The following is a 12,981-nucleotide window of genomic DNA, read 5'->3' on the forward strand; positions in this document are numbered from 1 at the left end:
GCCAGTTTAACTTTCTCTAAACTTGATTTCTTGCACGTTATCAGTCAGAATGTGTTTCAAGATGAAACCAACAGGTTTTCCCCATGCAAGTACAAGTGTGAGTCCCTAACTGAAGTCCTTGGTGCACGGATTGCTATAGTACCGTTGAGTTGATCAAAGGAGCAAGTTCCAGAAACTAAATCATGAAATGTGTTGGGAGATGGTTAGGTGTGTGATGAAGAGTCATTTTGAGATCACCTGATGGTTTTCCAGGCCGGTGGGTGACTTGGTTTCTTCCTGACTTTGGAAAGATATCACCAACTCCATATCACATGAATGAATAGCTCTAATTAGTTTCCAGCAAATAGGAACAAACAGGTTTGCCTTTGGCTCAGCAGGGGCCTATCCAGCTGCTCTTGGCAACAGAGGGAATGTGCCTGCTGCCTGTGGCCACTGCATTGTGCACACACTTGTTTTCTTACCACACCTGGACCTGTGGGGGAACCCCTGGCTTTCCAGATGTCTCTTTCCGGTGCTCTGCCTGATGGGAGTGGAAGGCCAAGGACTCCTCCAGATCAGCTCCTGATGTATTTAGGGCCTTTCAAATAGAATGTCATAGTTCCTGTTTCTTGTCTGCCTCACTCAGGAGGCTGTTAGGGATGTAACATTTCATCTTTGTTTCAAGACTTTTAATGCTTTGTCATTTGTCTCAATGCTTCTGTCAGCATGTGAGAAGATTGTGACTTTGGTGACTGGAGCCTACTGCATCAAGCAACTTTCCTTTTTTTTTTTAATCCTTTTGGTGTAAGAAATAACTTTGTATTCTAATAAAATCTATGACCCCCAAGATGTTAAGAATTAGTAACAGTAAGTGGAAATACTTAGAAATCTGTAATTCCTGTCTTGTGATTTAGGCAGCTTGGTGTCTTGTCTTCTGAGACAGGTCACTCAAAACCTTATGGCCTTTGGTTCCCATTTATTCATACATTAAAATGAAGCCATCATTAAGGCCCTTCCCTGTATTGAAATTCTAAGTGTCTGCATTTGTAATCCTTCAACTGACCCTGTGATATAATCTGGTTCCACCAGATGATGGGGGACACGTTTGCCTTGCTGTTAGAGGAGGATGATTTTATGAGCTCTGAGTGCGTGCCAGGTGCTTGGCTAAGGGTTTATTTTACCTAATCCCATTACAAGATGCAGGGTAGCAATATGGTTCCCATCTTACAGATGAGGAAAAGCAGTGAGTGCAAGTGTCTATTCAGGACCACCAGGTAGGAGGTGGTGGAGTAGGGTTCAGATTCGGGAACTCCTAATCCTTTGGTTGGAGTCATGACCACACTTGATTCTTCCTCTCATTGGCTGGCCTTACTCTACAAAGCTCTTCTCTCCCTGTTTGACTGTGGCAATACCTGGAAAGAGGACTAACATCCAAGTGGATTTTCATCCATGGACCTTTTCCATGACAAAGGTGGGAAGAGGTCCCCTGCCAGATATCACAGGGGAAGATTTCCTGGTAGTGGTTCTCTTAGGAGGACTTTATTAGTGTCGTCAGCATGAATAGGGGTACATAACCAGAGAGAAATATAATAAAACAGAGCTGGGCAAGGACAGATGGGCTTCCTGGATGGTTTGCCCCCCTTTTAGGGGTCTTTCTAGGTGATGAGGGACAAGGCACTATCAGCTCACAGTCCCAACTGTGCTTATGTTAAGAGGTTTTTTTTCCCCAGGAATACAAAATAAATGAAACAGAGTCCCTGCTTTTAAAGTCTCTGTGGTTTGGTTGTCATGAAGCACACAGCAGGAGGTCATTGCTCTATTTCAGTCAGTGTATGCATTCCATCTCCCTGCCTAAGTAGCCTTCCTTGGCCATTGAATTTACAAGGAAGCCCCACGCCTGGGTTCCTCCCTCTCTCCCTGTCCTACCACACCTGTGCAGTCTGACCATTTAGTGACCCAAGGTAGCTTTTCTTTTTGCAAACTGTTGGGCTGTCTTGGAATGCAGAGGAATTACACTTGTGGTCCCTTCTGCCTGGCACCATCTTTCTGCCCCTTTCCCCAGTTCCCTCATTCGCCATGGTTGCTAAGGACACAGTTCCTGTTTCATTGACTGTCTCATTCAGGAGACTGTTAAGGGTGTAAGATCACTGGGGACAGGGACTGATTAAAAACTCCCCATTATATATAGAAATGCTGGCATTGTGAGAAGTCTGTCAACTCATAATTATTGCGTGAATTTTATGGATGTCTCAGGAAAGGGAGAGGTCATTTCTTTTTTTTTAATATTTATTTTTCAATTGTAGTTGGGCACAATACCTTTATTTTATTTATTTATTTTTATGTGGTGCTGAGGATCAAACCCAGGGCCTCGCAAGTGCTAGGCGAGCACTCTACCACTGAGCCATAATCCCAGCCCCAGGAGAGCTCATTTCTACTGGCCTTCATTCACTCATTCACTCACTCACTCATTCATTCATTCATTCATTCATTCATTCATTCATTCATGTCTGCATGCATTTTAGAGCTATTTCTTAGGTAACTGCTTAAAAGTCAGGATTGTGACGGTATTAGGTAATGAGTTTGCAAAAATGAATGAGTCTTACTTAGCCTTACCTTTCAAAAGCTCTAAAGTCTCCTGGTGACAATAAGCACGTACGTAAGAGCCACATCTTAGAACCTCTTTACAGGGCTTGGGAATGATGGTAGCTCCGTAGTAGGGCATTTGCCTAGCATACATGGGACTCTGGATTCAATCTCCAGCACCAAAACACACACACACACACACACACACACACACACACACACACATAAAATATATCTGGGGACAGTGATGTAGTCCTCTAATCCCAGTGACTCAGAAGGCTGAAGCAGTAGGATCACAAATTTGAGGCTAGCCTGGGCAATTTAGTGAGATCCTGTCTTAAGATAAAAAACAAGGGCTGCGGATGTTGCTCAGTTTTATAGCCTCCCTGGGACCAATCCTCAGTACTATGCAAACAAACAAATAGAATGGGAAATTACAAATGTATACAAAAGTAGAGTGACAATGTTAAAGAATCATTATGTTCTACCTCTAGAGTCTTTGATTATAGTTGATCTTGTTTTATCTCTGTGCATTCAATACCTTCTCAAGCCCAGAGTTTTGAAGCAAGTCTGAATACCATCTCAAGTCATTTTATATGAGATGGGGAATGTATGATTTACACAATGCAGAAGGTCAGGTGCTATCCAAAGACCATTTAGGTTTTACCTGTCAGTTATTAAATGTGAAATTTTGGCAACTGCACCCAGAAATAGTTGGATCAACTTTACTTACAAGTGTGATGCCTGCTGTCAGCAGTTCTGATCCACTGGGCTGGACTCCTGGGTCTCCCTCACCAGTTGTGCTCAAGAGGGACAGGATTCCCTCAGGCAGAGTCAAGGTCAGTTTGACTCCTGCAGAGATCACACTTCCAGGCTCTGCTCACACTATGGAAGAATATAATTTTTATAAAACACAGCAAACTTGAATGTTGTACCATATTTAATCACATTGCCAGAACTTTCAGGATTTTATTCTGAGATTAATAGATTTGTTTCCAAAGTTCTAGGAATATCATAGATCACTTTTCCCCATCCAATTCTTGATTGGCCAAATATTTGAAAATGCCCACATCCACTGATCTGTGTGCCAAGGGCAGCCTGAGAAAACTCAGTGTGATTCACACTCATCAAAATCTGTGAAGCTGGTCTCAAATTATGACTTCATTCCCACCCAACTAACTGTGCTGTTCTTTCCAAATCTGTGATTCTATTAAGCTCAGGGCAGTTTAGAAATGGAAAATGAGTTCAGTCTAAAATTGCCATCTGCTAAATCCAAATGTCCATTTTGAGCCTGCATCTATGTTTATATTTATTAAAATCAGATTATCAGTGTCCCCACCCTTTTCTCTACATTTTAAAGTTTTTAGACTTCCTGTCACTGATAGCTGCTACATTGGATCTTTCAGAACCTTTAATTCCAAACACACCTTATATTATGCATGTAGCTTTGTTAATCCCTTCAACAAGTTCCTGTGACTCTGTCATATGACTACATGAAAATAAAGATGCACTTTGCTCTTCTGTATAGTGACAATAAACATTCATGTGTCTGGATTTATATTGCATACATAATATCTAGCACAGCACCTGGAACATGGTAAGTGTTCAGGAAATGCTATCTGAATTAATGATATATCCTTTAAACTGTAGGTTAAAGAGCATAAACTGTGAATTTTATAGCCATCCTCACATTCTTCCTCATAGCTCACAATCAACAAGATGTGCAGAGCTGCCAACATTTATGGACATAGGAGAGGTCTTCTCTTCATCCCATTTATTTCAGCTTCTCTTGTCCATGGCCAGTAACCTGAGTTCATTCATATTTAGTCTAAGTTTTTCAGATTCCTCCCCACCAGTGATTAGGGATTACTAGTTCCTGCCTAAGATTTTGGTAATAACATTTTTTTTTTCACTAAAAATCTCAAGCATGCCTTTTGCATCCTAGGGTCAGGTAGGCTGCCTTGGGCCTGAGGGAGGGAGATGAGAGGCTAAGATGCTTCTACTGGGACTTTCCCTTCATCAGCCACAGGCAGCATTTCCCCAGAGGAGCAGGGAGCTAGACAAGGGAGGAATGCAAGAGCGGCCTGGGGCGCACTTGCTATGAAGGGTGAGCTGAGCTGGAGGGGTTGAGAGTTGCCAGGAGACCCAGGAGCAGAGGCTTCTGAAATGGAGGACAGGAGAGGAGATTCAGGGCTTGCATTCTGGAAAGTGAATTCCCTCAGTGACTTGCCAACTTTCGTCTCAGGTTCATGGGAAGGAACATGTTTTACATTGGGGTCAAGTACAATAATACATATGCAGTTGGCTCTCTGTGTCTGCACCATCCCCATGCATGGATTCAACCAACCAATCATCAAAAATATTTGAAAACAAATTGCATCTGTGTATAGACTTTTTCTTGTCATTATTTCATAAATAATACAATACAATAACTGTTCACATTTACATTGTTATCAAGTATTATAAGTAATCTAGAGATGATTTATAGCATACAGGAGGAAGTGCTCAGGTTAGATGCACATACTATGCCATTTTACATAAGGGGATTGAGCGTCCATGGGTTTTGGTATCCTTGGGGTGTAGTACAGGTGGAAATCTTAAGAGCAAATCCCCCATGGGTACCAAGGGACAACTATCTATAAAACTGACACAAACATGTATGAAACAATGCTCTTAATTTAAGAGATGTGCCCTGACATTTTCCATTCTGTTTAGTGCTTACTGTACTGTGCAATATTAATTAATTAAATGTGGGTCTCAAATATTTCAATTTATCTTAACACCCCGTCATGGTGTAGCCTGTGTTGACTCTTCTCAGTGTGGTTCTGCATTTGTGAAGTCCACTAGGTTAGTGTGAGATTTGGAAGCTGGAAGTGGATCAGCAACAGCCATAGTTTTGGACTCTGAAGTTTGGCAGAGGATGCTAGGTAGGCATTGGGGTGGTTTGTGTGTGGTGTCACTTACCTGGTGACTTCCCTTCTTGGCATGAGGCAGCACCTGGCTTCACAGTGACTCCAAAGCAATTCTTCCATATCTCCTTTATCTTCTTCATGTCCAGGGGCAAGTGTGTGCTGGTCCCCTGTAGAGCTCCAGCTTCCTTTATAGGTCACCTGTGGTGTCAAGGTTGAGTTCATGAGAATCAGAGGTGACTCCACTGGTCTTCTTGGTTCCCATGTTCTTATAGGCTGTGTTTTGTTCTCGTTCTCTTTCACATCCGACTTCCTTTCACAACTGTCAGTCTGCTGACCTGGAGTGAGGTTAGGCTCACTATGCCCAGAGAGGCAGCAGCCTATAGAGCCTGCCTTCACCAGCTCCCTGCGACCCATGCAACCTTGACCCACATGGCCCCTAAAGGGTCATAATTTTCAGCTGCTTATGCATTTGGGGACAGGAGAAAACTAAGACTTTTTTCTTATACTTATTTTATCTCGATGCCTGTTTGGGATGTATCTATGTGTATGTGTTTGCTTTTTTGGTTGTTTGGGCAGTATTGGGATTGAACTCAGGGCTTTGGACATGCTGGGCAAGTGCTCTATTAAAGGGCTAAGCAAAACTCTTATCCCTTTATATTTTCTTTCTAGACAGGATCTCCCTTCATTGCCCAGGCTGGCCTTGAACTTGCAATCTTCCTGCCTCAGCCTCTGGAGTAGTGGGATTACAGGCATGTTTTGTGTGTATTTTTAATGTAAATAATTGTAGTTATAAATAGATTGAGCTGATATTAATAAAGTGCTTAATTATATTTAAAAGTAGATATAGTATATATTCATAAATAAGTTACATATATTTGAGGAGGTTCTATGTCTCTATTTTTTCCCCTATTTTTCCTCCAGATATTTGAGGACCACCACTCTAGAATTGGGAGCTACCAGAGTTCTGGAGAGAAGGGGGTCCAGGTTCTGCTTTCTGGGAGGCCATTCATTCTTGCAGATTTGTGTTAACTGGGATCCACTGATTCAGGGTAAGGGGGCCAAGGACACCAGGACCATATTGGCCAGTGCAGGAATTAGACATGGGTTCTGGCATGTTCTGGGTGTTTTTGCAGAGGGAAATGGAAGATGTGAAGTCAAACCTCCTCCAGCCACCTGCCACATGGGTGTGCTCACCCCTGAGTCCTCCCTCTCCACCAGCATGACCTAATATGTCCCTTTAGTGTATGTTTTTAGTTGTTAAGTGTTAAAAATTTTTTTTCTGAACTGTATTCTAGTTCAAACCATCTGTAGAAATGCTGGGAATGATACCCTAGAGAAAAATACGTAAGATCAGTTACTATATATTCAGCTCATTTCTCCAGAATGACATGCAGGGAGGGATGGGATAACAGGGCTGCTACGATCAGTGAGGTTGCACAGATTCAGTGAGGCTGAACATGGGAACCAGAGTTAACGTTGTTCTTATGCTCGGAGCAATCTCACCTGAAAGGTTGAGGAAAGTATCTGTTGCCTCACCATCTTGAAACAAGCTAATAAAGAATGAAAACACACCACAAGGTCGTTCAAGAACTCAGGCTTCTTTGTATTGCAGGGATTTCTTTTAGTGGATTTGGTTTGTAGGGGCTCTCAGTCTCCATCCCTCTCCAGAACAACAAGAAGCAATATAAATATAACATATAATTTATATTACATAGAATACGTCAAGTGTACATTTATAGGAACAGAAAAAGAGAAAAACAAAAAATAAATCGGGAGTGTTCTGTTTCTTCCCAGCTCTGAGAGTTACAGGGTTGTCCCTCTGGGCTCTGTCTTTACAGTTACATAAAATAGGAGGACCACAAGTTCATTTGCATTCATTTGCATGTAATCTGCATAGGAAGATTACATTGTATCTCCCAGTGTTTTCAGAGACTGTTCCCCCTTTTTCTTTCCCTTTTCCCTTAAGTCTGTCAAGATAGTCTAAACCATAGTGACATCTGGGGAAAGAAGAGAGCAAAAGTAAAAAGAGTAATGATACCCATGCCTTCTGTCTTCCGAATTTTCACATTTTCCAGAGACAGAAGTGCACTGGGATAAATCTCAGAAATACTGTTAAACCAATTGTTGGGAGAACAATGCCATTTCTTTCCTCCTTAATTGTAACAACAGTCCTCCTGATGTGAACTGTTTGGTTCAATGCCCCTTATCCCCTATTTTTATGTTGGTTGTATGAAAGATGAGTTTGGGTATAAATGTGCCCTGTGGCCTGGAGGGGAACGCTACACAGTGTGGCATCCACAGCTGACACTGATCGTTAGGGCCAAGATTTAATTCTCATGCACCAAGTGTGGTGGACAGTCATAGTACTGGTGCAGCGACCTAGTTCTGTAATGAGAAAAGGAAAGAGAACTTGCATCTCCATGTATCTCATTTCTTGTTTTTAAAGACAGGAGTGGGAAAGTCTTGTAAATAGATAACGTGACTCAAAGTTTCAAAATCTACTTGGAAAAAAATCTTTTGAGGAAATCACATTTTTCCTTTGTTCCTAAATTTTGGTTCATGCCTAATGCCTAAGAACAAAAAGGGAAAAGTAATAAAGAAGTGAAACAGATGAGGCAAGTAATAACCTCTAGCCCAGAAGCTTCAAATCCTTAAAAGAAAAGGTTTAAAATGGAATCTGTTCCAGTGTTTTAATTGTAGTGTTTTTGCCAGCCACAGTGGTGAGTGCCTGTAATTCGAATTACTTGGGAGGCTGAGGCAGGAGGATCATAAGCTCAAGGCCAGGTTAGGCAACTTAGTGAGACCCTGTCTCAAAAAAAAAAAAAAAAAAGGTATTTATTATGGTGAATGGAGAGATGACTTAAAGTTATAGTTTATTTTGCAATACCAATGCCTCTTAACATTAGCATTGTGGAGTGTGGAGTCACACATAGATTTTACATTCCTGAAAGAAAGATGCAGTAAGTATGATGCTTTTGAAATATTATCTGCATTATTCAAATTCCCTACAGATTCATGTTGCACATACTTTCAGTGGGAGTAAATATTTTCACTGAGTGGGTCTGTACCTAGCTCAAATAAAAACAAGTTGGATGAAAATGATGCCAAGATTGCTAGATAGTTCTGAAAAAGCATGGAATTGATGGTTTTTTTTTTTTTTTTTTTTTTTTTTTTTTTTGAAAACTACCTGAAAGAACATGGACATATAAGAAGCTGTGCATACTTAATGTTTACAACTCAGTGAGCCTGGGGATAAGTACATACCACTGAAATCATCACTATCATCAATGCCATAAACACTTATCATCTGCCAATGTTTCCTCTCACCCTCTTAATTATTATTTTTCTTCTTTAAGAGGCTAGGGTTTGAATGGATAAAGAAAAAAATCACCAGGTCATTCACTGGTTTCACTTGATTGGGACACAAAAGGACTTTTTTTAAGAGGATGGCAGACAAAACTTACTCTTCAAAGCACAGGCACACACATTCTTTTATTCTTTTGCCTTTCTTGGCATTTAAATCATCAAGATGGACGAAAGTGGCAATTATGGGGGCTTACTGCACATCTGGAAAGTGATTTGGGACAACGTAAAGGCAGCTGTGCTACCCCGCTCTAAATTATTATCCGCTGAGCGCCAAGTGGGGAGTGGCCACGGCGCCATATTGAGGGAGTGAAATATTGGCTGTCTTTGGCCTCTCTTGTGTTGAACAGCTGCTTTCCTCCTCGTGCGAAACCGGTATGTTTTTCAGGTCCTCAAATTACTGAGGGAGTTTTGAGTGATTCAGAGTGAGAGAGGGAATTCAAATTTGGCACTGCTAGGAAAAAAGATCAGTAGATGGCAAACTTTGAAACTGAAATGAAGAGCTGACTTTGAAGGTGTCTCTAAGATATATGAGAGAAGAGAGAAAAAAGGGCCAAAGTGGTTGAACACAGCTATGTAAATAATTGTCTTCTAATACGGTTCTAGTGGCCTGGATTATTCTAAGAAAATAGTCAGTTGTGACAGGTCATACAGTACACAAATGTGAAAACTGGTAATTTCTGAGAAAAGCCAGAATTCTAGGTGGAAGTGCTTCGGCTCGGACAGCACAACTCGTGGTTGTGCCTGTGTGGGGGAGAGAGGGATTGATTTCCATTGAAGAACAGCAAGCCACAAGATACGCACAATGCAACCTCTTTAGCAAGCACACTTGGGTATTAGGAGATGTGGATGGTCTGTTTCCCTGATGGATGAGGACAGAAGTTTCTGGATGGGGATAGCATTATATTCCTGAGAGACTAAGAAAACTCTGAATAGCCCAGGATCTTCCAGGGACCCTTGTTGTGGTGAGGATCAGGGATATAACTCATAAAAGCAGATTCTTGGGTACAGTTGTTACAAGACCTGCTCCCCTCCACCCCACACACACTGGAAAGGGCACTTCTTTATCTTTCCAGTACCTGCTAAGAAAACAGGAGGTGCTGCAGCGAACAGGGATGGTGAGGGCTTTGCTCTTTCACAGTGTAAGCAAACTCCTGGCTTATAGAAGGCTGATATTCTGAAGTCAAAGGGCACCCTGCTCCCTTTGACCTAGGACCTGCTTAGGTGCTTCTAGAATAACCAGGGCATCCACGGACTTGAGCCCTCTCCTTGAGTGGTCAGAACAGATGCCGCCATAGAAACTGCTCTTCTGCCCTCCTGTCTCCTAAAGTTCCTCCAGCAAGTTGCCTCCAATCTCCTGGGGCACTTGTGCATTGGATGCAGATGGTGAGATGAGAGGTGTGGGGTGAGGGTCTACTTTGTGCCTCCCTCCCCTGCTGGAAGAAGCTGCCTGTTGCTATTCAGGTCCTGTCCAGTCTATAGGCCTCAGGATTTTTTTTTTTTTTTTTTTTTTTTTTTTTGGGACCCACCTGGGACAGGGAACCAGAGGTGAAGGGGAATGAAAGCTGGGCTGGTACACTTGGGATTTATTTCGCAGAGTGTGTGATGGGGATGGCATGGAGGTTTCTTGGTGGAGGGAGACCTGGCCAGATCTCTACTGGGCAAGGTGAAGGTGGCTGGGTCAAGGGCAAATTGGGCAGGTGAAGAAAGAGACAAAAAATCCAGCTGGGAGGTTGCAGAAGTTCCTCCCAGGTCCCACAGGCCTGTGTGGTTGTGTTGAGACAAGTCAGGGCAATCTGGGATCGTACTTTGATTTATCATGCTGTATTTCAGAAACCCCATCTTAAGATATTCTGGCCAGCTCCAGCTCTCCCTGGAGATTCTGCTTTCAGTCAGTTTCTTCACTGGGTCAGTAGACGAAGGGTGGGCTGACAGGTGACCTCTGAGGTCCATAGCAAAGTCCTGTCTTGGCTGATGTTATTTCCCTACTGGAAACTTGACAGTGAACACGGGAAGGGTGGGCTCCCGCCTCCTCTGCTGTGTCTAGCCTGTCATCTCAGGCCGACTGTGGAGAGAGAATGACTTTTGCCCAGGCATGTTTAAACCTTCAAAGATCTTACTGGCCTTGCAAGAGTCTGTCTTGTCTCTAGCTCTCTACTAGGAACTTTGAGGCACCTACCTGAAATGCAGAACATGTTAGTCATGGGAAAGCAAGAAGCATTTCTAAAAAATACTTTCTTTTAATTTCTGTTTCTCCTCTCCCCTTAGTTCCTAAAACCCAGGGAATGCAGAAGCGGGGTATGACTCTTGCCTGCTGTGACCCAGATCTGACAGGCTTAGGTTTTACCAGACAGACTTTGGATGAGTCTTACCCCCATGAATGCTTACGTCTAAGGCTGCTTTTTGCAGAGCTAGATGTGTTGCTGTCGTGAAGGAACCAGCATTATGGAGGGGCTGGAGAGCAGTGGAGAATGTGGGTGCATTTTTCAGTCATCTGGAAGTTAAAATACAACTTGGTTATTTGTTTTGGTCAAATCATGTTACTTGGTTGTGTTGGTAAAGTCATTTATTCATACCAGAGGGAGAGGGGATTAAAAGGGGGCAGAGGAGAGTCAGTGTCTTCCTGAATAGATGGTTGATAGAAGAATCTCTGTCCTCTCTCTGTGTGTTCAGACGTGTTGAGGAAATGACTTCCTCAAGGAGGCCGCAGTATGAGACGTGCTCTTGTGGTGAATGACATTAGCTACATCCCTTTCTAGCACTCCCTGTATGCCTGGCAGCCTACGTGCCCACGCACACAAGCTTTTTCCTTAGAGTTCACTGCTAGGTAAGTGCTGTCAACTACTTCAGTGTCACTGGCAGGGTGAGTGGTGACGCTGAGGCCACTTAACCAGTGTGGGGCTATAGAGCTGGTATAAACTCCTGGGCTACCACCTGTGCACCTGCTTCCAGGAAGGGACAGGCGATGCTTTTACTGAATTTCTAACATGCGCTCTTGCACCTGTACTTGGAATGGCTCATGAATAATAAGTCTGATGAATAATATGAATATTAATGACTACAGTAAGGAATGATGAATACTAACGAGCCCTGATGACTGCTGAAGAAGGTTTTCCACTTTTCTGAGGGTCTTTTGGGAGGGTCTGAAGTACATCCCAGATGCAGCATCCCTGTGGATACCTGAGTTCTCAGGCTTTATTCAGAATGGCGGAGAGGAGGGCCTGGCTTCTGTCTCTTTCATAAACTTCCTAGAGGTGCTGATGTGGCCCTGACCACAACTGAGTAGCAAGGAGCCTGTCACTCACATGACGTCTTGCCTCTCACCTGTCCAAGAGAGGTGGGGCTGATGCTATGGCTTTGGCACCAGGAGGCCCAGGGGTTGGAAACCTGGCATCTTTGCTGGTGGGCCCTGGGATCCAGGGTCAGTCACTCACCTTCTTTCCTGTTTACTCATTGATACAGGGAGGAAAAGAACAGATTCCATCTCAGAGGGCTGCCCTCCCCGAGGATTAGCTCCCACATGTAAAACCTAGCCTGGCCCACGTCACAGGTCTTAATCTAAATGCTGTGTAGAGGGCAATCAGATGGCCATGGGGCTTTTCCAAGGTGAACTGACTTGACCTGACCTGACCACCTTTGTTCTTTTCCTGTCTCTTTTTCCCCGCCCTCCTCCCCCTCAGGATGGGTCACTGGGAAATATCGACGACCTGGCCCAGCAGTATGCAGACTATTACAATACCTGCTTCTCAGACGTGTGCGAGAGGATGGAGGAGCTGCGGAAACGACGGGTTTCCCAGGACCTGGATGTGGTGAGAGGTGGCCCTGGGAGTATGTCCTGCTGAGCACGGTGGTGGTTCCCATTCGTTTACCTGTTCCTGGGGCATCCATCTGCAGGCTACTTATTCTTGTCCTTTAAAAATAATTCAGATCCCAAAAGAGCAGCCCAGTTTGTCTGCAGGTATTAAATTGAATAAGTGTTGGCTGAAGCAGTATGACCAAATCTACGCAGTCATTTAAGACTTTTTTTTTTTGTTGTTGTTGTTGTTGTTTGTTTGTTTGTTTTGTTTTGTTTTCATTTTTTAAACTTGGGGACAAAGATGATTTTATGATTGACCAGTGTGTACTGCATTTTTATTGACTCTCG

The 12,981-nt window shown here is 43.2% G+C and overlaps 1 protein-coding gene across 3 annotated transcripts in view; it reads left to right on the forward strand.

The window, feature by feature from the left end:
- Nucleotides 1-12,981, forward strand: part of SASH1 (SAM and SH3 domain containing 1) — a 178,778-nt gene that overhangs the window by 27,079 nt on the left and 138,718 nt on the right. For all 3 annotated transcript variants that reach the window (XM_081296607.1, XM_081296606.1, XM_081296605.1), the window contains exon 2: nt 12,518-12,646. In XM_081296607.1, the coding sequence (XP_081152733.1) occupies nt 12,518-12,646 (129 nt within the window). The remainder of the gene's footprint in view (nt 1-12,517; nt 12,647-12,981) is intronic.

The sequence above is a fragment of the Spermophilus citellus genome (genome assembly GCF_964194105.1).
Source record: "Spermophilus citellus genome assembly, chromosome: 5".
Lineage (NCBI taxonomy): Eukaryota > Metazoa > Chordata > Mammalia > Rodentia > Sciuridae > Spermophilus > Spermophilus citellus.